The following is a 27,121-nucleotide window of genomic DNA, read 5'->3' as shown; positions in this document are numbered from 1 at the left end:
TATAGGGTTAGGGTCAAGGAATAACAAACATATAGTAATTGAGTCTACAATGCAATTAAATATATAAACATAGGCTTTATTCTCATTTGCACTTTGTTTCTTGCACATGTTTCACACAATGTAATGGCACATAGAAATTTAATTCATATTGATGTTTACACACGAGCCATTTCCGAAAAGTGGCATAGGCTCTGTCCATCTGTTCAAAGTCTTGTAACAGAAAAAAACGCATTTTCAAAAGAACTGGCGAAGCATGAGCCAATGCTGTCCGTCAAAAAGAGCCATAATCCCTTGCACAAAATCTTTTTTACTAATGATTCTTTATCAATTCATAAGAACTCATTTGTTATTACAATTTTAAAGTCAGATGGAAGTAGGCACAGAAGTCAATACAATACAGATTACGTTTTTGCCTTACATTGGGTGATTTTCTTTTACTATTTTTGTTTCTTTTCGAGAAAGTCTCGGGCAGGGTTCAAATGTCAGGCAACTAACTATTGTTTTCCATTAGTTTTTCTGGGGAAAATAGTACGAAACAGGTATTTTGTTTTGTTTTACAAATGCATACCATGACAAACATTGGAAAAAGTCAATTCAAGACAAGACCTTTACTATGACCTTTTCGGTTGAATTGAAATAGTTCCAATTTTTGTTTTCGTTTGTGGCTGATGTCAGGGGTCGAAATTAAGTGTACTTTCATGAATCAAGCATTTTTAGTAGCCCTGATGAGATTTTGGTAGCTCGAAAAACACATTATGTCTTGAACCATGGCACAAACTTTACAATAAACCATCAGCACAACTCATTGCTGTTTGTGATACTGATTTTTGCCCGCCTGGCTATCAAACTGGAAAAATGAGTAGCCTGGCTGTACATCTGGTAGTCCGGGGCTGGCGGGCAAGTGGCAATTTCGACCCCTGCTGATGTGCATATTTTTATACAAGCCGCATGTGGCTGTTATGGTCTCTTATGAGTTGATCAACCTGCTAAATTTAGTCTCTTATAGCATTTTATTTTTTCTGACATGAAAAAATCATCCAAGATTATTTCTTCACTTTGTTTATGTGATAATAAATTTTTTGCACTTTTCTGTAAAGATTTAAATAAACAACAACAAATTAAACAGTTAATGTTGATGCAAGCAAGTAGAGTACAAGTTAAATGGCATTTGATCAAAATAAAGATAGATGATTGTGGTTTACTTCGAAATTTTAAATAAATAATTTTGTTGTTGTTGGATTTGAAACCATGTGTGCATATTTTTGCTGTGTGAAGTGCTTTAGCATGTGTTGCAACGATAGCAGAAAAACGATCAAAATCTACAATACTAAAAGGCAAAATAAAAAGTTTCCCAAAACAACAAAATAAAAATGCTGTGATAAAATTCACACAGAAATTTTGCCATGTTAAAAACCAAGAAAAAGGACTTTTGCAGAAATAAATTTTACAATGACTTTGAATAATTACAAAATTATTGTACTTTCCCTTTTTGGCAAGAGCAACCTCAGTTCATCAAAATAAAATAAATAACAAATGGAAATAAAATAGTCACTGCGATGTTTACTTGTTGCCACAAAGACAATGTGTCATCGTGAGACATGGTTGACAGAATGGCAGCATCAACTCAACGACTGCTGTTACCTCTTCTTCTTTTTCTTCTGAGCGAGACGTTTATTCTCTTCTCTCTCTCGTCTGATGTCTTCAAGATCTTCCCTCATTCCGATGCGAGTGCTGTGGAAGAGAGAAAGAACGAACAACGAAAGAACATAATTGAAGATCGACAAGCAGGACAGTTCTTTTAAGAACTAAGATGTCTCCCAAATTCTGAAAATCTACTCTGCGGTAATAGAAAATTCTCCTGAAATCGAAAAAAATCTACTCTGTGCTATGAGAGAAGTCTCCCGAATTGGAAATGGATTTGAAGTCTATGGTAGTAGATATAAAGCAAGTTCACAAAAGAACATAATCTACCTAGCAAGTAGATACACGAAGGTGTTACCGAAAAATAAATATACCAGAAGAGCATCACTGAAGATCAATAAAAACAAGAAGAACATACCTGATGAAAAGTAAAACAATAAAGTCTTGAATTTTGTAGGATGTAGGTCTTGAAACTTACCTCATTCTTTCTTCTTTCTGGATATCTCGGTAACTTGTCTCCATACTCTTCAGCGCATAGTCACTCTCATACCCGTACCTGGTGAGATTAACAAAACTTGAATAATGGACTTAAACACCTACCTGAGCGGAATGTTTTCAACAGAAATTGTATTTTTACTTGTTTATAATGCACTTGTTCACCATTTTAATGTAATTTTGATATGTGTACACTTCTGAACTTTTCGTAATTATCGATTAAAAAATCAGGCCCCTACCTTAAGAGTTTTTTGAAAAACTAAAAACACTTCTGCCGTTGAGAGCGGGTGTCAAAGGACAATGCCGCTGACGTCATTTGTGGGAGTTTGCTTTGTTATACATCCACGCTGCAACAAAGCGGCTTTATCTACTTGTGACGTTTTGAGACTGATTACGTAACGGGGCTTTTCGCAAATCTCGCAAAAAAGCTCTGGATAAGGGCATACAAAATGATTGTTTTTGTACACAATTGAAACCTATTTATAATCATATGACTCGATTTCCTTATTCATCGAAAACATTTTAAGTGGAATTCAGCAAAGTTCACGACTTGACATTTTTGTTCAAGCAGGTCTTTAACGTTGAGACCAATTAAATAAATCACTCCGCGGTAGTACAGTTAATTACATTCCTATAAGCTAAAGTAGTAGTCCCAGCCGATTTTCTATACCTTCCACACAGGTAGTAGTTAAAAAGCAGGATAGTTCTTTTCAGAACTGAGAAGTCCCCCGATAAATCTACTCTGCGATAGAAGAATTTATAGCAAGATAGAACAAACTCTACCTGTGCAAGTAGATACACTCACGGTGTTACCGCAAACCAAATTTATATTGATGTCTCACCATGCATTGCCTCAAATCATTATGTACTATAACGGAATCACATATTCATATGACAAATAACTCTGACAAGGTGACACAATGTGAGTAATCTCTTCTGTGAAGAGTGGTGGCTCTAAGAAGTGTTGGTTGTCTTGTAATAATCTTTTGAACCAATTTGTGTGTATTGGGCATAGCTTGCAGATGATGGACACGACAGGCATGTGATGGCCACTTTATTCCCCCATTTATCAAGCTTTATGAAGTCTTAAAACCATCCAAACTCTTGAGGAGTATGCAGCACCGGGTCTTAATTTCAGAGTATTGAGATATAAAAGATCATCTTATGAAAAATTTCAAATCTTACTTTGATTTGTCGTATCCAAATATCTCCTTGATGTAGTGGGATACGTCCTCCCCTCCTTCCTCTTCAAGGGGCGTGTCATCGATGAAACCATCCTCTTCGTAGTCGCTGTCTTCATCGCTAAGGAGACGCCCTCGCTTGGCTTGGAAAGATGGAGCAGCTGACACTGAGGAAATCAAAATAAGGTTGAAATACAAACGACATGAGCAATGTTGGGTGAGGAGAGATGTCCAAGATAATTTGTGGAGGTTTTTTTGCTTCAAAACCTTTGGTCATTGCCTTGATTGGAGCTCCTTGAAAAATGTTTCTTAACTTTGCTACAACATTTTGATAAACTTAAACAGCATCATTGGGTTTCTTTGTTGTACATGTTCAGGACTGTTTTGGTAACATACTAGCCATGGAATTTCATTATGCAAGGGGCAAATCCTTTGGACGATATAAAAGTCTACAAGAAACATTTCAAGGGGCATCAAGGCCAAACCAGAATGAGCCAATGTCCAATGATCAACCCTCTGTTTGGATTGGAAAGAAGTGATTGATGGTGAAGGTCAGATTTAAAAAAGGAAAAAGAGTTGCCATTAACAACCATATATCACCTGGTCTTTTCCTTTGCATCTGCTGGCCCATAGAGGGAGCCCTTCTGTCCAAACCTGGCTGTGGTCTGCTGCTAGAGGGCACTCTATCATAGTACTTTTCCATTTTACTCTGACGTTTCGGCTCAGGGCGCCGATCAGAAACTTGACGGGGTCTGTGACCTGAGGAGGGCGCTTTATCTAAATACTGATCAACCGTGGACTGAGTCAGAGTCATGGGTGGTTTTTTTCTCTCCGGCGTCTGCTTTTCCATTCGTCTCTCATGATTATTTGGGACGCTTTTTGAAGAGCTGCCGGCACTTTTGTGTTTCATGCCACCATTTGGCACGGAGGAATGTTTTGTCTTCGCGTTGCTTGTCTCGGGTCTTGAGGTAACCGTGTCTGGCTTTTTGAATCCTGGCGTAGCTCTCTGCAGTTCTGACATGACCTTCTTTCCATTAATTTTATATGATTTTGTTGCTCCGTTCTTCGACGAACCATTTGATTTTTCAGCAGGGCTACTTTCCTCACTTCCTCTTCTTTGTGCGAGAAACTCTTGCCTCCTCATTTCTCCAAGTTTCCGAGCAGCAGCTGCTTTCTTAAGATCCATCTCACTAACTTTCGGTTTACTCTTTATTTGCTTGGACTTGGAGGCCGAGTCAGTAGTCTTTTTGGATTTTCCTTCCGCCGATTTCCCCTTCTGTTGGTTAGCTGCCAAAGCCAATAGTTGATCATAGCTCATTGGTCCCTTTGAAGAAGCAGCTGGCTTCTTAGGCTTTTTCGGCAAATCAGGAGCCCTCTTACTAACCACTTTGACGTCATCCTCGTCTCTAGCCCTCTCAGAAACTTTCTGAATTTTCTTCATGAAGGATTGATGTTTAACTTCATGTTTGCCGTCCTTGTAGTTTTCTTTGGGTGTTACATCTCGTCTGTGCTCCTGAGGTCTCTCCGTTGATTTCTTCGACTTACTTTTAGTTTCTGCTCGTAGTTTCAGGAGTTCCTTTTTCTTAGACTCCTCTTCCAGCACTGTATTTCAAAAAGATCAAGAAAGAAAAGGGTGTATCAAATAAGATTGAAACTTTGTATTTTTTTGATGGCTTTCTTCAAGATGTTCTCAGTGCAAAACTTTTTGTTTTAGACAAGACCTTCTTGATGTTCAAGATGCTGCATGAAGTCTTCTTCATGACTTGGGTTATGACCCTCATTGATTACTTCAAACAGCTATAGGTTGCTGACCACCAGCAATTTTGTCAACATTTCCAATCACAAATTTACCGATAACTAAGTAAAACATTCTGTATGCGGTTTGACTCGGACAGTAAACAAGGACTTTTTAAAACATGTTTTACCTACCTTTTTGTTTCTGGTCATGTTGTTTTTTCTCTAGTCTTGCTTTTATCGCTGCTAGATCTACTCCTGAACGTTTCTCTTTTTTAGGTGGTGGAAGGGACGTTGTATACCGCTTGTTAACAATCACCTGGGGTTTGACAGAAAACAATTTTGTTTAATACCTTCTACTTCTGCTATAATAAAATACAAAGATCTCAAATTTATTTCTTCTTCGTGTGTGACATGTGTAGGACTGGTTTACATCCAAGAAAACTTAGAAATGTAAATTTAGAAATAAACAAACATTCATTCAATGGGAATAAAACTGCTCTAAAGTCTAGAACACTACATACTTTACTACGCAACAAGGTCTCTATATTGCGAAATTAGCTTTGCATTTCGACAATTCGATGATGAACCGGGCTTAATAAAGATGTTTGATTTGAATTATTTAATTTTAATATTTGTTAATATTATTGAAAAACATTTGTTTTCCCATTTTTATAATGGTGTTACCGCAAACCCTTCTAAAAACTAAGTTCTATATCATTTTTATAAACAAAGAAATGTAAACAAACAAAAAATATTTTTTAGTTGAAGGAAAACAAAATGGCAATTGTTGGATAAACAACTTCAATAAAAAACAAAACCTGAATTTAAATTGTTGGCAATTTCAAAATAGCATGCATTTTTTAATTGGCATTTTTTCAGTATGATTACGTCATCATGCGAAAAAGAGAGACGTTTTCGTTGGATCAGCAGAAAATACACATTGTGACATTGCATGCCAATTGAAAATGAAACAACAATAATTTACCTCAATTTCTGCCTTTTTCTTGTTCTGGGCGGCAATATCGAGCAACTTTTGAAAATCCATGATGGCTGAACTGTTAATCCTTCTCCAAAAAAGGACAACATCCCAATCGTTTTCGTCAGAAAACAGTCATATTTTTGCCTGATGTTTCGCAAACGAACATCCGGAACTGACGAGTGATGTTCGGGAAAGTTCGATGACCCCGTGTCCCACTTCAAGTTCGGGAATTTCCGGATTTATTCGGCAGCGATTTCCATATCCCAGGATTCATGGGTAATCTTTAAAAAGAGGCGCGTCAAGATGGCGGATGCTGCTGCCTTGGAAAGTAAGCAAAATTTCGATCTTTTTCGAGGTGGATTTTTCCCAGAATTAATTTGCATTTCAATTTAAAACTTCGCAATAATTTTGACGGATAGTTAATGTGTCTTTTGGCTATATTGATATTTGTACGTGGTGTTATTTTATGTGTGAAAACTGTCGGGAAATTTTATAGAAATTTGCCCGGGTTGTGAACTGCGCAAGAAATAGTCTGGTGTACGTGTCCACACGATTCGCCACATGTAGACGTCGTGCAATATTCAAAATGTCTGCATGGCGCTTTTTGCAAAAGTTGTTGACCCCCTGAAAAATAGCTCTCGCAATTACCAAACCAACCAAACTATCATAATTAATATTTTGTCATAATTTAGTCCTTCGTGTATCTTAGTGTTAGTTTTATGTTTTAATCGTGCAGAATTTTTGTTACTTTGTCTTTGGTTTTTCATTTTGTTTTGTTGACCTTTTTATTTTGAAGTTTTGTTGATAAATTATTGAAGAGTTTAAAAAAAACAAATGAATCTTTCTGTATGGCGCAACCACTTTTTCACTCATCTTTTACAAAAAGGAATATCTTATTGAAGTAAATAAGATTCTATACTATTTCATATCCAATGAAAAAGTGTGATGGCTCCATACGGAAACTTTCCCAAAACATAAACTGATTCGTGAAAGAAAGTGCTCCTCATTTAATTCATTCGTTCGATTCAGAAAACAAACAAATGACAAATAATTATGTAGTCAATTCACGCAGGACCCTGTCTGTCTCTCTGGACTCTGCCCCAATATTTATTATAATTTTTAATAATATGCTTTCTAAATCTTGATACTTCTAAATTCTATTTCATTCAACATATCACATTCACAGTGGAGGGTCTTGCTCAAGGATTTAAAAATGCGGGTAGCAAGATTTTAATTAATTTGGTGTGCTAGACCGCTCGGCCACAACACATGCATATATTTAAATTCTATATCAAATTCTTTGCCAATTTACATTAGATAAAAATAAAAACATTTTCATAAGTTTTCAATAGCCATTTTAAAAGCTGTGTATGGTCATAGATTGATAAAAAATTTATAACCGTAACAACTAAATATCTTTTTCAGGAACCACTTCAAGTACCGTTCATTAACTATTTTGTGATTGGTTGGGTGATAAGAAGCAATTAAGTGTCTTGCTCAAAGAAAACTAGATTCGTAATCGGGATTAAATTCAATTCATAAGAACCTCAGACAGTTTCGCTATTCCTATTGGTTGAGAGCGTGTCACAAACGCAACCGGAAAACACACACGTACGGACATCGTACATGTTACTGAACATACCATGGAGGTGGAAACTGAACTCGGAAAACGGATAAGTTTTTGACTTTATTATGCCTTTTAACCCAAAAGGTATTTATGAATGGGAATAAAAGTGTGTTGAATTGGTTTTCAACTAGTGGTTTAAACCCGCCGAGGCCTGGTTCTTGATAATTTACCTTGACTTCGTCACAGTAAAATTATCAAGAACCAGGCCTCGTTGGGATTAAACCACTAGTTGAAAACCTTGTCACCACACATTGATTACCTTATTCAAAATTTGTATTTTTTTATTTCTATAGTTTCTTAAACTATTACTAAATTATTCTTATTGTTTTAGACTCCTCTGTGGAGGCTCTGATGAGCCTCCGTAGCGCTGGTAGGAACCGGCCGTCACCTGTCAAAGAAAATGTACCCACACCGCCAAGAAGGGGCAACGTAAGTAACACTTGGTTCTCTTCATGCGCAAGCTAGGCGTAGCAGGCCAATATGCGCAAAAATAGACTTTGGAACGCTAGGTCGCAGCAGACTTACCAGGCAAATTTCAATCGTAATCGTCTAGCCTTCAGTTGATTTGAAACATCCTTTAGTCAAATTGGTAGTTTTAGTTTAACTTTCCTTCTCAGTTAAAGATAATTTTTCAAACAATTACACTGTTTTTCTACTTAGGAACCTGGCCTCGCTGAATTTCTCTCCATTTAATTTATTTGTGCTCCTTGTTTATTTTCAGCCCCCAAGAATTCGAAAGAGAAATCGCCTCATCTTCAACGACGATGAGGACACATCCATGTCCCCCATCAGGTCGTCTCCAAAGAGAACCAAATCCACCCCAACAAATTCTGTAAGTCTACCCTGACTTAAAGGGTCTATGTACTTATTGTAGGACAAAAAAACACAATGTCCACAGATTTACATTAAACTTTTACTGTTTGAAGATATTGATAGTAGGTGCTGTAGTTTTTGAGAAATGAGTAAAACAATGTATGAAAATAATTTGTTTTGTCTCAATTATGTTTATTCTTCTCTCCCTTTGTTGTTGTTGTTGTTGACAGCCTGTCAAGGCGGTACAGCCCCATGCAAGGAGCCACTCTATTCCATCCACACCACAGAAGTCTTCTTCGGCAACCTCCTCAGCGATTCAGAACATCATCCTCAGCACGCCGGCCAAGAAGGCAGCACAGAAGATCGGCGTCCGCCTTAAGAATCTCCTTAAACTTCCCAAGGCTTACAAGTGGTGTATCTATGAGTGGTTTTACTCAAATATCGACAAGTAAGAACACAAAACCAAGTTTTCTTCTTAATAAAATTGCCCAGAGATTGCTGGAAGAGCATTATATACCTCATCCTGTCCCCCATTATGGGAGTCACAAATGTAGACAAAGGAATTGACTCCAAAAAAGGTAGAAATGGAAGACATGTCGACAACTTCTTAATTTGTCATCCTCTCTTTGCATTCTCAGAGCACTCTTCAGCGGAGAGAACGACTTCCTCATCTGTTTGCGAGAATCTTTTCCTCAGTTAAAATGTCGGAAACTGACGAGAGTAGAGTGGTGTATCATTCGAAGACTTATGGGTAAACCACGGAGGTGAGTAAATGGATTTCTTGAGAAATTCCTGGGAAATTTTGTTGACCTGTTCACACTTGAAGTGCTAACCCCGGTTAGCTTTTGAGAAATATCTCCCCTTGCTTGAGGCTAGGGTTCAACGAGATAGCGTGTTGTGTTGTGGCCGAGTGGTCTAGTTCACTTGACCCAAGCTCTGGGCCAAATTTCATAGAGCTGCTTAAACAGAAAGTATTGCTGAACAATTTCCTGCTAAGCAGAAATGAGCAGGACATCAGTCACAAATCGTACTTGTGACATGGAAGTTTGGTTGGTACCATATTCTGGTAAGCCAAATTTGGTTGTGCTTAGCTAGTTTTACTGTTTAAGCAGCTCTATGAAATTGGGCGCTGGTGTTGTCAGCAGGGTCTGAGTACGAATCCAAACATAACGGATGTGCCCTTGAGCATGAGCATAGTTCTGAAGATAATAATAATGTTAGTAATAATAATAATAATAATATTAATAATAATAGTAAACATTGACCCTCTAGAATAAACACAGCGCCTCACAAGAAGACAAATAAAGCAAAAGAAAACTACTAGTTGCTCTCAGTTGGAAACAAAAACGTTTTGAGAGACCATTTGAAGACCGAAGTAGACACTGCTTCCCTGATGTCATAGGTAGTGCATGAATTCTGCTCTACCAGCCAGGCTCCAGGTGGATGATCCCATGCCTACATTCTTACGGACTGGGAAGTGCGTCACACAGTTCTAGCCCCAGGACTAGGTGGCAATGAATGACTTCACATTTGCTAGACGTTATAGGTAACATTTTAATAATTTAATCATCAGATGTTCCCCGGCGTTCTTCGCTGAGGAGAGAGCGGCGCTGGAAGCCAAGAGAAAGAGACTGAGATTGCTCCAACAGCGGAAATCCAGCGAGCTCGACGAGACTGAACTGAAAGATCTTCCAAAAGAAATACCTCTACCACTGGTCATCGGAACCAAAGTCACAGGTAATAAATAAGTGGTGCGGCCATCTTGTTTTTCTCCCATTCAAATCAATGTAACCAAACTGAGGCTGCAAGGCAAAATAGTCTGGTTCCTTTTTTGTATGATGACTGTAGCATTAGTTACTGTCAGTGAAGACAAGGAACATGACCAAGATGGTAGCAGAACGATGTTAGTGTTTGGGAGAAGCTCCACCCCTGATTGATATGACCAATTTCAAACCTGGCACTAATTTCTTTGGTGAGAAACCCTCCCTTATCCACTAAAAAACTCCTCTCTAAGAAAAACTTTATGCTCTAAGTTTGGACTCTGTCCACATAGGTCATGGCCTCTTTTGCTCTTGTCTTGGTTTTGGTGCCCTTTCAAAAAATTCCCATAGACTTAAAGATTTCCCAATGGAAGTGCACTTAAATGAAAATGGCCTTGCCCGCTCAAAGATGCAATTCTAGGCCTGGTTTCTTTTTGTACGATGAACACCTTTAACTGAAATTCTAGGCCCGTTTTTCTCATGCCCTTTAAGGATGGTCGGATGTACCCTAATTTTAACTTAAATATATTTGAATTTTTAAATAGCACGATTACGGCGACCCCATGACGGGCTCTTCACCGGTCAGATTGATGCTATTGATACCCAGAATGCTACTTACAGAGTGACCTTTGACCGGCATAACATTGGCACGCATACGATCCTCGACACAGAGGTTTTAGTAAGTATAAAGAACTTTTTTTCCCGCCCTCCAATAATTTATAATGGGACATTTGAGACAATAGGGCCCAGCATGCAGACATACCAGGGAATTTTGTATATTGTATGTAGATCCTTTTCTAAAGCCTGGTGTTTGGTATGGGCTTTGGCATAAGCTTCATCCAATCCACTTTGGGGAAGATACATGAGAAAAGGAAACACTGATAAAGATTGAAGCTGTTGCTTTCACCAAACTCTTCCTACCTTGGGATTAATCTTAGGACTTAGGACAAGTAAAATTCCGTATCCATAACTCGAAAAAGGATTTATCCCCAAATCTTGTCAATGTTGTGTGTTAATTGGTAGACCCCAAAAAGTGTTCCTCAGGGATCACTTCTTGGCCCTCCGAGGACAATTCTTTGCCCATTGTCATCTTAAAACTGACAGTGGCTAATTTTCATTTTTATTTTTGTTATTTCAGGGCCAAGAGCCGCAGGACACAATGCCTTTATCCACCTTCCTACAGAAACAACGGCCGAGACCGACTATGTTCTCACCACCAAGGTACAGTGACCTTTAAACCTTCATCCAGAAATACGACCTCTTTTTGATGTTTAATGACATTCTATTTTGTTAGGATTTCAAGTCTTAAGTAGGATTTAAACTTTGCATGGTGTAAGTATAACTAAGAGGTTTGCGGTGACACCATGTGAAAATATCTTTTTTGAGTATGGTTTGTTCTGACTGTCGGTTCTTTTCAGAATCAACACAGGTCAAAAGAGATTTTCACATGGTGTTACTGAAAACCTCTCTTTACTCTAAGTCTTGATATTATTTCTATTTTTATAAAGTTGTAACGCTTTGTGAAGTGAGGGTTGTAGCAAAATTGTTCTCATATATTCTATTTCTGTAGTTGTTAGGCTATTTATTGAATTGACCTATGACTAAAGTTCTGGGATTTGTCCAAATGCAGGATAACAATGGAAGGATTACACTCGCCTAGTCTTGGGAACGATCCGATGTTGGGAATGTCGCCCCTTAGGGGGAAGCTCCAAGGAGATGAGAAGACGCTCGGTGGTTTCCCTGTCAAATTCCTGGTTCTTGTGGTAAGAGTGATTTTAAACATCTTGGCCAACTTTCATAGAGCTGCTTAAGCAGAAAATATTGCTTGATATTCTTCTGCTTAACCAAAACTGAGTAGGACACTAGTAACATTTTGTACATGTAAAATGTTATGTTTGCTGGTAATCTTATTCTGGTAAGCATAATGTTATTGTGCTTAGCAACTTCTTATGCTTATGCAGCTCTTCGAAATTTGGCCTGGGCCCAGTTTCAAAAACGGTGCTTAGCAGGTTTTCCGGTTAGCCAAATGTAGATTAAAACCAGTCACTAACGCTATACATTACATGGTATTTTATGGCTGGTATCCATTTCTGCTTAGCAAGAACATTCTTATGGGCTGCATTGTTATGACGAAGTACAGGAGCATTCTTACACAAGTGAATACTCGTATAATTATTTTTAACATTCCAATAGGACGTTCTGCTGGTCCAATTTAGTGGGCCGTGAGCTCGCCCTGGAATATTTCTACGATCCAATCAGAATCATTCCAGTTCTGAGTTATTTGTAACGATTTTTTTATATTTTAAATTCAGACCAAAGTATCCAAGATACTAAGTTTCAAGAAGGAACTTTTACAAGAGCTGAAAGACAAGAATACAGAGGCTGAGAGGATGGTGAGTAGAATTAACCAGGTTATGGTTAGATTATCAACTGGTTATGGTTGGGTTATAAACTGATTATGGTTCGATTAGATTATCAACTGGTTGTGGTTTGGCTATAAACTGATTATGGTTAGATTAGATTATCAACTGGTTATGATAAACTGATTATGGTTAGATTAGATTATCAACTGGTTATGGTTGGGTTATAAACTGATTATGGTTAAATTATTAACTGGTCATGGTTGGGTTATAAACTGATTATGGAAAAATTATTTTAGTATGTAAAAACATATTTTTGTGTCAATGTTTTAGTAATTTCTCAAAAACTACAGCACCTCAGCTAATAATATTTAAAGGTAAGCTTTCTACTATCTACTATCGCTTCTTTCAACTTGTGTAGGTTTAATGTAAATCTTTGGAAATTGTACTCAAATCCTTGTTTGTATTTTGTAGCAATCTATGAACCAGTTATCAGCATTGAATTTCAAAGAGAAATATGCAAAGTGTGTGCTGCAATTGGAGCGTCTTAACGAAGATCTCAACGGGTATTTGAACGATGTCCAGAAATATTGTCAAGAGGTAAGAATTGTCGTTTTTTTGTTCTCTTTCAATTTTCAACATCAGAGTAAAGGCCGAGTCACACTGTAACAAAAACAATCATGACGCAAAGAGAACGCATTCGTTCAATTGCTCCGCGCAGAATACACACGTGCTCATTCAACCAATAGAATGCATTCTCTTTGCGTCGTGAGCGTTATCATTTTCATTATCGCTGCAGTGAGACTCGTCCTTTACTACCACCCGAGTAATATGCCTGTGATTTTTTCACAGAAATCGGGAAAGTACAAAGTATACAGTGCTATACACACATCAGTGTGTATGGGTGTAAAAAAAAAAAAAAATTATGTCACTTTTTGTACCAAGGAATTTTGCTCTTAGTGGATATTGGATAGTAAGAATATTATGGGGGTTCAGAATAATGTGTGGATATTGATTTGACATGGATAATAGTGTGTGTGGATATTCAGAGTGTTTGGTGGATATTGAAAATAGTATGTGGATATTGCATTGGCATGGATAATAGTGTGTGTGGATATTCAGAGTGTTTGGTGGATATTGAAAATAGTGTGTGGATATTGATTTGACATGGATAATAGTGTGTGTGGATATTCAGAGTGTTTGGTGGATATTGAGAATAATGTGTGGATATTGATTTGACATGGATAATAGTGTGTGTGGATATTCAGAGTGTTTGGTGGATATTGAAAATAGTGTGTGGATATTGATTTGACATGGATAATAGTGTGTGTGGATATTCAGAGTGTGTGGTGGATGTGAAGAATATTGTGTGGATTTTGATGAAATTAAAAACACTAGTGGATGGTATTCAACTATGTGTGAATGACATCGGCAGAGCTGCTAACTATCCATTACAAATGTACATTTTCCTCATCGAAGTGCCCCTTGTTGCAGGGTGACGACCCTGAGCGGAGTTTCTATTTCATTAACTCTGATTGTGCAGGAAGTTTACTGAAAATAAAGCAATCTTTTTATGTTCTGATAAACCCATGTGTTGTCTACGAAGAGTTGTAGAAGAATTGTTTTAATTCGAGGGTGCATGGTGAATAATAGTGAATAGTTTTTTTTAGATATCAGCGCTTTATAAGATTTATTATTATTTTGTTTTAGAGATGTTAAATTTCCATTGGGGATTTAGAATACTATTGGTAATTGTCAAAGACCAGTCTCCTCAATTGCTGTATCTTAACATGTAAATAAAAAAACAAACCAAATCCATTAGGGATTTAGAATATTATTCGAAGACATTGGACACTATTGCTAACTGTCAAAGACCAGTCTCCTCACTTGCTGTATCTTAACATATGCATAAAATAACAAACCTGTGAAAATTTGAGCTCAATCAGTAATTGAAGTTGCGAGATAAAAATGAAAGAAGAATAAACCTTGTCACTTGAAGTTGTGTGCTTTCAGATGCTTGATTTCGAGACTTCAATTTCTAACTCCGAGGTTTAAAATCAAATTTGTGGAAAATTACTTTTTTCTCAAAAAGTACTGCACCTCAGAGGAGGCAATGACATGCATCCAACTACAGTGGATGATAGTTATTGCATGAAACGAAGAGTGAAAAATAGTAAATGGCCTGACGCCTTGACCCTGGCAGAGTCTTTCTCGAAGGCTAGTTGACAACACGACACACATAAACACTCCAGAAGACGATCAGAGCATACTGATCGAAACGTCGAGTTGAAACCAACGGTTCTTTTCAGAATCACCCAAACCCAATAGAGACAGTCATTACATGGTGTTACCGCAAACCTTTCTATAACACATAAACACTTGAAGTGGAGTGAAATGGAAATACAAGGATAGCAAGAGAGACAAAAAGCACACAGAAATAAGGAAGGGGTATACAATGCAGAGGGAACCAGGGGTGGGGGGTGGGATGGTTTGACCATGAAAAGTATTTAGTTTGCATTTTTGTAGTTGTTCATTGAAATAATAAAATACTTTCCACTTTTGTGTACCGAGTCTTTATTTATTGTCTTTAATTTTGTATATGGCAACAGGGGCCAATTTTATTTTCTTAAATGGCAAAATTCAAGCAATTGGAAACAATTTGTTGTCTGTCTAGTGTGTTGAATTTGACTTAGGAAATGACATTGCCTCAGGACCTTTTTGTGGTGAAGGATGCTATATAAAAGTAATTTTTTATCAATTATTTTAGTATTAAATAAAAAGGTATGCAATCTTTCAGAAGATCAACGGAGTGTACGAAGTTTTGTGTGCTAGGCAGGTTTTCAAAAATAAAGTTGGGTATATAATCCGTATACAGAACCGTTAAAATCTTATTTGAAAAACACGAAAACTACTTAAACTTTAAAGAAATGGAAATTTTTCTTAGACTACTATATGAATGGACTGCTGCAATAAACAATAGATTCTTTAAAAACAATCCAAACAGAAAACAAAACAAATTGGCAAAATTTAGAATTTTAAATTGACTTTTGATTAACTCATATTTCTTCAAATCAAATTACAAATTATTTATTACAACTATGAAAAACAGAAGATCATTCAAGGTATAATTTCAATGATACTTTAAACCATGCATAACTAGCCCATCATTGATTACAACAAAATTTTGAATTTATTTATTGAAATATTAAAAATTATAGCTATTTGATACTGAATTGAAGTAATAATGCACTGGGGGAAATTTAAGTGTATCCAACCCCATTAAAGAATGTAATTTAAAAATCTAAGACATACCTCGCCTATTTAAAAAAAATGGATTTCAAATAATTAAGAAAGTCTAAAAATAATTGTCCGTGTTTTGCATTATGCAGAGTTGCCCCTTTCCCGCAAAAATATTCGTACGGGGACAGCGTGCACGATTGCGATTGGTCAATACCGAGAGCTACTCAAATTTGATTGGTCCTCAGATTCGACTTTTCACGACCAATCGCGTCAAATCAACCCGCCTTGTAACCTTTCTGAGCATGCGTGGTCCAATTTAAATGCCCAAATTTCAATATGGCCTCCGCGATTTAAAAACCACGAGAAAATTCCGAGGCCTTTGTTCTGCGACTTGGAAATAAGACGCTCAAGTCAGACTGGAAATCATGTTTATATTAGTGTTAAAATGAGCCAAATTGGACAAGAATCATGGAAGATTCACCCACGGGTGACGTTCAATTTGCTTTCAACGGGAACCAATCGTTACTCGCCGTGAATTCTGAGAATGGTACGGGTGTGGCACGGCGTGCAGTTGTCGTCAACTTGGCCAAGAAATCGCCACGAAAACGCAAGAATTATGTGCCCGTGAAAGTCGTGAAAATACCAAAGCATGAAGAAGAATACTTAAATGGATATCACTGGGACGACGAGGAGGAAGATTACGACGATGGGAAGGAGGATTTCGGGCGAAAATCACCGGTAAATTTCATGTGAAAAATGGTGCAATCGTCGTGTGTACATGTAACATGTATGCACAGCCACATTGTTGTGTAGGAACATACGTATAGCGTTGTGTACACAATAGATAGCGTTGTGTGTATGCAATGCATTGTCAATGGGGTTCGCTTGTGTCAATTTCACAACACGAAACTGGCATTGTGGTTTTGGGTCTATCAATTATCATGTAGTTTGAACATCTGGCTCCGAACATCTCGTTCGTTTTTCTTATGTTGAATGTAACATTTTTACTAAGCAAATTGTTCATAGCAATCTATAAGTTCAAGTACTCTGGTCGCTGGTACTGTACCGCAATGATCTATATATGGCGATTACATGTAAATTTCAATTTTCATTTTGAAATAATCTTTTACAAAACATGATTGTAAAAAATGTTGTAAAATGTCTGTACCGGACTCTGAGTGCCATATTTTCATTCATTATGAATTAAAATAGTAGTCTTTATTTCAAAAAAAGTGAGTTATTTCTTTTGGTACGTGGCAGTTTGTTTACGTTGATCGGATACAGAGAATGTGAAAACCAAACCTGAAACAAGAACAATTGAAAATATCTGTGTACTTGCGTATCCATAATATTTATGTAGTGAGCTTATGAAAGTGACTTGGAGATCGCTGTTTTTCCTTTTTCGAAGGCATTTTCCCGTTTTTCTTATGTTGGGGAAAACAAAATGTAAAAAATTAAATAAAGCCTGATGTTTCATCGGTTGCAAAACTTCTGGTTGCGTAGTCGTAGAGTTTAACGTTTTATGAAAAAAATTATCGCAAGTCAAATTTGCCATGCGTTGTTAAAACTTCTCACGGTATTTTCACAATTTGTCAATGGCGCCTCGATTGGGGTGTTTGAAGTTAAATTTTTGGCATGGAGACAATAGACCGATCCAGTAGGCTCCGCCCACGACGCATGACGTGTGAGCAAGAACACGTGGGGCTCTCCAATGCCTTTCTGCACAACTCTGCCGCGCACGCCAAGCAGATGCGCACGCATGTCTGACCTTATTTGTCAGACCTTCGTTGCATTGTGATTGGTCAATACGCAATGGGGCGGAGCTTAAGGGATCAGTCTATTGCCTCGGTAGCCTACAATCAGGCCTGTATATACATACATGTATTAATGTAATACAGCCTGATGTACACTAGTTGCGATAACGTAACCCTCCTGCCGACGTCGGCAGGAGGGTTACGTTATCTCTACTACATGTACAACTACTTTTGAGCAGTTCAAATGGGAACAGAACATGCACCTGTTTTGTGTGGTAAACAAGGTGCCTCTATGCTAAGTAATAATTAAAATTTTTCTGATCATATCTGGAATGCCGATTCAGAAAATTCTATCCTGATTTTTTCATGTCCATCTAGACTAACTGTTCCCCCCCCCCCCTTTGATTACTATTTAGTCCATGTTTTGGACATGTGCAACTCGCTTTTCAGGGGTCGAAATTAAGTGTATTTCCATGGTAGTCAGCAGGGCTAGTGACCAATAATTTTTAGTAGCCCTGATTAGATTTTGGTAGCCCGAAAGACACATTATGTCTCGCGTCACGGCTCAAACTTTACAATACACCAATAACATAGTTCTTTATTGTTTGTGATGATGATTTTTGCATTATTTTTCCACTAGCCTGTCGGGCTATCAAACTGGAAAAATGAGTAGCCCGGCTGTAAATCTGGTAGTCCCGGGCTAGCGGGCTAGTGGCAATTTCGACCCCTGCTTTTTGGAAACTATCAAATCTGTCCGTGCTCGATCCTGCCCCTCGTCTTTGGAACAGCCTTCCTCACAACCTTCCTCACAACCTTCGCTCCTTCAATTCAAAACTTCTCTTAAAACTTGAACATGTGAGCCTCCCCAATGCCATTCTGCATGACTCTTTCGCGTACGCCAAGCATACGTGCATGCATGTTGGACCTTAAAGTGTTGGCCTTTTGGTTGTGCAATGGGTTGTGATTCGTCAATACGCAATGGGGCGGAGCTTAATGAATAATGGATCGGTCTGTTGCCTACAACGGGACAGTTTAGTTTTGTTTTTCGTTCTGTTAATTGTTCCTCCTTTTTTGTCGCACATTGAGCCTCTACTTTTAAGATGGATATGTTGCGCTCTACAAGTATTATTTCATTATTATTTTTAATATTATTTTTTAGATTGCTCCCGAGCAGGGATTACCGCCCTTGTCCGAACCCACGGCAGATCGGTTACAATGTGACCAAGAAGCAAGTCAGATGGTACATGATGCTAACCTAGCACTGGGAGACCAAGCCGTCAAGAACCCTAAGCTGAATGACCTGGTAGCAAGTCTAACGTCGTTGATGCTGCAAATAAAGGTAGACAATACTAACTAAAACAGCTGCGTTAGTCAGATAAACAAGAAAGGTAGTGGTAGCACGTAGAGACTACCTAGTTAAATAAAAATCTGCATGAGCTTTCGCAGGAACAACTACTTGCATCTGGGCCCAATTTCATAGAGCTGCTAAGCACGAAAATTTGCTTAGCATGAAATTTCTTCCTCGATAACAACAGGATTACCAACCAAATTTCCATGTGATTTTCAGGATAAGTAAACAACAGCTGATTACTAGTAACAAGCAATATGCAACAAAAAAGAAAGTTTGTTGGTAATCCTGTTTTTATAAGAAAGAAATTTCATGCTAAGCAAATTTTTGTGATTAGCAGCTCTATGAAATTGGGCCCGATGAAGTAGTTGTTGCTCTGAAAGGTATTGCAAATTTATAGGTGTGTATCAGTAGTGTCGGGTTCCCCGTGTTCACAAAGCTTTGGTTAGTACTTGTTGTTCATTTTTTTTTCAAATGGGTACCAGACTATTTTGTGATAAAAGTCTGAGGCCTAGTTAACGGATGTTTTTACATGTACGGCACTACCTTGCAGTAAAAGTTTCACAAAATGCATATACTATCGAAAGCTGCTGTAGACTTCTAACCAAAGGATTTTATTGCCATTAGTTTTAAAGCCATTGGACCCTTTCGGTTCAGAAAAAAAAAAAAAAGTTCACAGATTTACAAATAATTTACAGGGTTTACAGAAGGTAATGGTGAAAGACTTCTCTTGAAATATTAGTCCATGAAATGCTTTACTTTTTGAGAAAACGGTAAAACAATATAAATTCTCGTTAACGAGAATTACGGATTTGTTATAAACACATGTCATGACACGGCGAAACGCGCGAAAACAGGAGTGGGTTTTCCCGTTATTTTCTCCCGACTCCGATGTCCGATTGAGCCTAAATTTTCACAGGTTTGTTATTTTATATATAAGTTGTGATGCACGAAGTGTGGGACTTGGACAATACTGTTTACCGAAAGTGTATAATGGCTTTAAAGGGTACATAATATTATGTACTTTTTCCTAACAAAAAACACAATGTCCACAGATTTACATTAAACTTACACAGTTTGAAGATTATGATAGTAGAAAGCTTTCCTTGAAATTTTACTTACTGAGGTGTGGTAGTTTTTGAGAAATGAGTAAAAGTAATAATTTTTGTCTCAGTTTTAGCACGTAAAAACGCATTAACCAGTTATGCTATGGTTTTGGTATAATATCATAACTGGTTAAGGGGGTTTTACATGCTAAAATAATTTTGGTCTTTTGAGACGAAAATTATTTTGAGACTTGTTTTACTCATTTCTCAAAAACTACACAACCTCAGTTAGTAATATTTGAAGGGAAGCTTTCCACTATCATTATCTTCTATCCCTGTAAATTTAATGTAAATCTGTGGACATTTTGAAAAAGTACCCAAATCCTTTGAATAGTGATTACCAAATGAATACCTTCCATTGAAATGTATCTTGAAATAAATTGAAATGTTATTTTTTTCTGTTCCTTATACAGTCGTTAGCCAAGAATGATATGAACTCCTACGGTTTCAAATCACTCAACGAATCTTTAGATGAAATTAAGAAGAAAATTGATCCCTCAAACCTCAGGTGAGTTTTTCCAAACAAATTGTAACACATTCTATTTCAATACTAAAACCTGGATGTCTTGGATTCAAAAATAGTTAATCATCTGATGTTTCGACACTAGCAGAGTCTTTCTTGAAGGCTTAATGACAACGCAACATGAACAGGTAACTAAGTGAAATATAAGCAGTGAAGTGGAAATACATGAATGGGGTTCAAAAGCATACAGAAAAAAAGCAAGGGGTTAACAATAGGGACAAAGGGGGGGGGTGTTGAAGGGAAGGGACTGGCTTGACCACATGCAAATGGAAACACAAAGGACAATATCAAGGGTGGGAAAAGGTGGAGGTGACCCTGTATTGTCCCAAATACACCGCTCTATTTATTGGAAGTCATCACCTAAATGTTTTGACTCTGATGATATTAATGTGCCTAGGTTCATGCTCGGAGTACGGTTTGGGGTACAGTACCAAATCTGTTAAAATACTCCACTCTATTGGAACTCGAACACCCAAATGTTTTGACAAAGAGCTACGCCAGTAGCTTTTTCCCTCATACTGCATCTCTTTGGAACTCCTTGCCTGGTGCAGACACTCCTTAAAGCTCACCTGTTTCAGCAGGCTTACTAACCATTCAACTGTGCGTCAGCGCCTTAGAAAACACTTTTGATTTTGGCGCACTACAAATGACCTTTGATTGATTGATTGATTGATTGCATGTTTCCCTTCATCTTATGATCTGCCACTTTTTAAGAGGAATATCAACTCCTACCTTCAGCTCCACTGAGCTTCTGCATTTCTATGTTTTCTTCCTTGGTGCCCGATACCTAGAGTGGCTATTAGCCTTGTTTTGGGCAGACTTGCATAAATTTTTTTTTTTTTAATCTGAGCATGGCCCCTATGCTCAGAGTGTAGGTTTTCCCAGTCTGAAATTTCTACGAAAACCTGCTGCAAATTTGATTGAGTGGATTGTTAAATTGATGTTTTTTTTAATCGCATGTCTCAAAAGACCAATTGTTCACACTGAAAGTGAAAATGAATGCTTGACCTTTAAACTGCCAAAATAGTTCCCTGAAAATAAGCCAATCTTTTCGTGTTCCGATGAGCAAAATTGAAATCTCCCCGATGTGGAAACTTTTTCCCCGTTTTGTTATCTCTCTGAATGTTGTACAAAATCTCCCTGATTGCAAGTTGGAAATGTAAGCAGCTCTGAGATTAAGGCAACGCTTATATTGGCTGCTGATTTGTTGAAATATGACCAGAAAACCTTTAATTCTAATATTTTGAAGAATAAGTCTTGTTTTATTTGAGTGATTCTTTAAACTTTTGTTCTCTTGTAGATGTTTTCAAGACAACGTAGAAATCCACATTGCACACATCCAGAGTGGTATGAGCCAGATGGGGAACCTTCATGCCTTTGCAGAGAAGAACACCGACTACTGAAGAATCATACCCGGAATCCCCTGCTCTACTTGACCCGATCAGGTGACCTTTGAACTTCAAGTTAACCCCAAACCCACACTAGATCAATGGATACAGAAACGAAGAGCGACTAGTGTTTGTTTGTTTGTTTGGTTTGTGATGACAGGAAATTTACATAACTTCACACCAAGTTCACAAGGTTCAGAATGCAATTTGTTGTCACGTTTGACCTCGCCGTAACTCCTGACCTGAACACAACTAGGTCCCAGTTTCATCAAGCCTGTTAGCATAAAAAAGAAAATTGCTAAGCACAGAAAAATCTTGCTTAACAGAAATTGGTTACCAGCCAAATTTCCTCAAAGTTGTTGCAACTGGTGCTCCACTCATTTTTGCTCAGCCAAGAAATTTGCTATGGAATATTTTCTGCTTGACAGCTTTATAACTTGGCTGAACGAATCTGAATTCAACATTCAACACATTTGAGAGAGGTTTAAAGATATTATAACACAATGTGGTACTGTAGTCAATTTGAAAACACAAAACCACCGGACTTGTCCGGTCATGAGTTAAAATCACTAGCCTCAGGTTTGCCGTTCCGTTTTAGTTCTGAGTCTTGTACATGTGCGCACACTGCGCAAGATGGGCCAATAAGCAACCTTCTTTTAACATTGGGGAGGTGGACCTACCCCACTGGCGTCTGGTGAATATGGTTTATAAGATTTATTTAATTATCTTCAACTTTCTGCATATTGCCTTGTACCACTGCCTAAACTTAAAAATGCTATCGTCTGCATATCCTGGCTTCCTTTGTGTGAAGTTCTTGACCTGTGCAGATGATTGAGGTTGACCGCTGCCAAAAATGTATGGCTACGGCTATGTAACAATTTTAGTTATTTTGTATTTTGTTCATGAACAAAACAATCAAATGTACCATAAATAATGTAAATAATGTGAATAATGTCAAAAAAAATATAGATGTATTTTGCATAGAAGTGGAGATCATGGAGCGAATGTATATTAGGATTGTACAGGGGCCAATAGTTAATGAAGCAATAATGCCATCACAGACGCGGTGTTCGGAAGGAATTTTAATCAACTTGTCCAAGTCCAAAATCATGAAACCATCTGCCAAGCAGAACAGTGCTGACAAAAAACAGTCAAAGACATTGACGGCAAGTCTAGTCTAAAGATTTAATCAACTTGCCCAAGTCCCAAATCATGAAACCATCTGCATGACTTTGCTGTGCCAAGCAGATTGTTGCTGGGAAAAAAAAGTCAAAGACATTGAAGGCAAGTCTAGTTTGATGTAAAAATTTGATCAACTTGTCCAAGTCCAGATTTAGGAAAATCATGAAAACCATCTGAATGGCTTTGCTGTGCCAAGCAGAACGTTGCTGACAAAAAAAAACCAGTCAAAGACATTGAAGGCAAGTCTAGTTTGATGTAAAAATTTAATCAACTTGTCCAAGTCCAGGTTCATGAAAATCATGAAAACCATCTGGATCTGCATGACTTTGTTATTATTGCAAAGCAGTACTTTGCTGATTAATTTAATAGTCAGATACTTTGAAGGCAAGTCTAGTTTGATGTAAAAATTTCACAATTCTGACCGACTTTCTAATAATGAATCTGTGAATGACCGAATTAATTAATTTTTCTGGAGCAGGACTTGAAATCTTGTTATTTTCTCTCTGTTGTGTTTTGATGGTATGGTACATGTACTACAGTCGACTCTTGATAATATGAGGTCAACTGGATTGGAAAATTTTCTTTGAATTATCCAAACCTCGTTTTAAGCGCAGCACACTATGTACTGTACACGTGTCGCAGTGCATGCACTACACTCGTGTCAAGGCTAGAAACGGAACTGTTTTGCTTCTTAGTACAGATCTTAGAAGCATCCTGTTCACAAAAAAATATCAATGATAAATGCATTTTTACTCACTTCTTAATTAATGAAATTCAATATTTTGTATACCTCTGGCAAAAATCATTGCAAACCTTGTAATAAACAGGTGTCTCATATCTCCCGAGCTCATATTAACCAGAGGCAACTGTACATGTACGTCACTATACACATCATTCACGAACCATACTGGCAGTACGCACTCTCCGTGTCTTTATTTCTGTGATTTTAAGTTTAATTTCTTGGTTTTTTCCCCTTTTTTGTGTGAAGAGCAAAGATACTTGTAATTTGATAGAAAGGCAAGTTTAGTCTCTGTTCTTTGTCGTCTGTCGTTCTCTTTGATACACTTTTTACCAAAGTACATTTTGGGTGCCCAAAAATGAGTTCTTATACAAAAGAAAGATTCTGTCTCCAAGTTTCTTTCGACTTTTTTTTTTAAAGAATATCAACAAATGTAATAATAGATGTTACATTTGCATCAGGGAGAAAGAATATTCATTTTGGTTTTAACCAATATACACCGATGTGTGTTTAAAGCACTGTATACTCAGTACTTTCCTGAGTTCTGTGAAGAAAAAACCACAAAAAAATGGCCATATTACTTGGGTGGGATTCAATTCTAGGGCAATGTAATTAGTTGTGTATTAGCATTGGGTTTAATAATTAACAGATTACCAGATTAGAGCCCCATTTTTTTGTATGCAAAACATACATTCTAAACCAAGCTATTTTGTGAATAACTCTCCTGTTGAAAGTTCTCTGGAGCAATGTGTGGTGTGTTTTTTTGTTTCTTTTTAATTTATGAAATTTGGCAATAAGAATTAAGTTGTAGTAGGAGAAACAATTGTAAACATATCTTAACTAGTAGATCAGACCACCGAGCATACCAGGTGTAAACAATCTAAAAGATGGTAACATTTTCCACCAAATTTTTGATGTAATAATATGGTTTGTGTGTCCCCCCCCCCTCTTTTTTTGATATATTATTAAAGAAAGGGTATACCTTTTGTAATTACTCCGAAAATTAATGACCATAAAAACTCACAATGGCTATCCTTGTTTATATATCGTGATCTCCACACTCCGTGCGCGGAGACATGCAGTGATTGGTCCAGCAAACTCACTGCGCTTAAAATATGGGCTAGGCAGTTTGTGCACAATATTACAAGTCAATACACGATGTGTATGCATTCCAAATTCACCACGCACAGGCATGACTCCCCACGTTGTCAAACCATTGGTTACAGGTTCGAATCTAGTGCTAATAAGTATCCACACTCGTATGAATTATGTTGATGAATTTACTTATGAGGGATCAATTTCATAGAGCTGCTTAAGCAGTATTGTGCTTAACGTTTGCCTGCTTAGCAGAAATGAACAGGATACCAGTCAAAAACTGTACCTGTGTTGAATGGTATCTTGGCTGGTAACCTTATTCCGGTAAGCAAAATATTGTTGTGCTTAGCTACTTTTTGTGCTTAAGTGTCTGTATGAAATTGGATCCTGCTAAAGATTTGTTTGAATTATTATCAGTGGGTTGCATTTAGTTTAATATTCACAAATTCTGTTAGTTGTCTTACGACTAGATCTTAATGGCCGTCAGACCAATGTTTTTTTTTTCTTTTGAGTTTTATGTGTAAAAAATGTAGATATATAAATAACGGAACATTCTTATTTCAATTAAAATATTTGTGAAAAGAAGACTGAAAAATTGTTCATTTGATTGAAGTTTTATTTGCATAAGTGTTTGTGGTTTTATGATCTTGAAGATTCCCATTTCTGTGGGGGTAGTTTCCTAAAATGGTGTCTGCAGAATTGAAACAGAGCTTACTTTGGCACTGCTCACATAGAATTCTACGCTTGTGGCCTTCAGTAGAGTAGGCACTTAAAAGGTCTGTAAGCGCAGAGTTTTGTGGTAAGCACAGCCATACAATTGGACCTGACGAGGGCTAAGGGAAAACCTTTGCAGGTACCCTGGTCTGTGGTCACATCTTGTCCTGTGAAAACCATCTTGAAGAAAAAGAGGCCAGCTGATGAAAAGATGATTTCAAACAGTGGACAGGCTTGGGTGGTTTTCAACTTTGAGTGATGGGCGATGGTGAACAGACAAACTTGGAGAAAGCTGCCCTCATTAAAGCCCATGGGACACCTCTGTACGAGTTCTCCAACCAAGCTGTTGTCAGTTGTAAAGGTTCTGTGTTGTCGGAAGTGGTAAGTTTGTTTTCTTTATTCAGTCCAGATGAAGCCATTTAAGACAAGTGCTTGAGTGTGTCAAGATCTGCAAAGACTTACTCAATATTTATCTGTTGTTCATTTCTGCCTGGGTTTTGTTGCTCTACATGTACAGGAAAAAAAGGTGTTTTGTCAATCTTAGCACAAATGTTAACAATTTTGGAGGCTTATCATCCTTGCTTGCAGCTGAGAAACTGAGTTGTGAAGGAAGCAACTACACCGACAACATGTTTAAACTACAGGCGTGCAAGAGAGCGCCTTTGGCAGCCAGCCTCATTGACCCGTTCATGACCACGGAGCGCAGCCAGAGACTGAAAGTGTTTGATTTTTCTGGAGGGAGGAAAGCTGGAGGGCACAGGAGAGAAACAACGTTGGAATTTACTAAGCTGGGAATCGAACCAGGGACACATTGGTGAGAGGCGAGTGTTTTATGCACCAGCCACACATCACCCGAGTTGTTAAATTTGTTTGCTGTATTAAAGGGTCAGGGGTCGATTTCACAAAGAGTTGGGACTCGTCTTATTTCGAGTTAGGATGTGTAACTCGTCCTAACTTAGGATTAATCTTAAGGTCTGCATGCTACAGTGCAGGGTTGGGACTTGTCCCATTCCTAAGATTAGTCTTAAGTTAGAAACAGTTTTGTGAAATCGACGGCTGGGTACTTTTTGGTATCACATGGCTGTTTTCGCAGGGAATGTTTCGCAGTAGTTGAATACAGCTCAACTGTTGCAAATTTCTGACGTCAAAATTCTTATTTGCATTCTCAGGAAGTATGGACCGGGCTTAACTGGTCCTGCTGCCCAATCAGAGCAAACACTCGGCTTTTGAGACTTTCTTTTGGAGGTGTTAGGCGCTATAGAAATGCGGTTGTTAGACACTGGACACTATTGGTAATTGTCAAAGACTACTCTTCACAGTTGGTGAATCTCAACATACGCATAAAATAACAAACCTGTGAAAATTTGACCGTTGAAGTTCCGAGATAAATATGAAAAAAAAACACCCTTGTCACACGAAGTTGTGTGCTTTCAGATGCT

General features: G+C 37.7%; 2 protein-coding genes across 2 annotated transcripts; one reads left to right on the top strand and one right to left on the bottom strand.

Annotated features, from left to right (window-relative positions):
* Positions 1–55: 55 nt before the first annotated feature.
* On the bottom strand, positions 56–6,213 carry LOC139953831 (uncharacterized). Its single transcript, XM_071953403.1, has 6 exons — positions 6,040–6,213; positions 5,247–5,370; positions 3,918–4,919; positions 3,322–3,484; positions 2,120–2,197; positions 56–1,731 (listed from the first exon to the last, which is right to left on the bottom strand). The coding sequence occupies exons 1-6, from the start codon at positions 6,097–6,099 to the stop codon at positions 1,638–1,640; spliced, it is 1,521 nt and encodes a 506-aa protein (XP_071809504.1). The 5' UTR covers positions 6,100–6,213; the 3' UTR covers positions 56–1,637.
* Positions 6,214–6,330: 117 nt separating this feature from the next.
* Positions 6,331–25,548, top strand: LOC139953750 (protein lin-9 homolog). Its single transcript, XM_071953298.1, has 14 exons — positions 6,331–6,361; positions 7,992–8,089; positions 8,382–8,492; positions 8,704–8,921; positions 9,112–9,237; positions 10,047–10,210; positions 10,779–10,912; positions 11,372–11,454; positions 11,864–11,996; positions 12,546–12,626; positions 13,068–13,193; positions 18,747–18,926; positions 20,455–20,549; positions 21,865–25,548. Exons 1-14 carry the CDS (start codon positions 6,337–6,339, stop codon positions 21,965–21,967), a joined length of 1,677 nt encoding a protein of 558 aa, XP_071809399.1. The 5' UTR covers positions 6,331–6,336; the 3' UTR covers positions 21,968–25,548.
* The last annotated feature ends 1,573 nt before the right edge of the window (positions 25,549–27,121 follow it).

This window comes from Asterias amurensis, chromosome 22 (assembly GCF_032118995.1).
Source record: "Asterias amurensis chromosome 22, ASM3211899v1".
Taxonomy (NCBI): Eukaryota; Metazoa; Echinodermata; class Asteroidea; order Forcipulatida; family Asteriidae; genus Asterias; species Asterias amurensis.
Note: the sequence above shows the minus strand (reverse complement) of the source record. Positions and strands in the feature narration are given on the sequence as shown.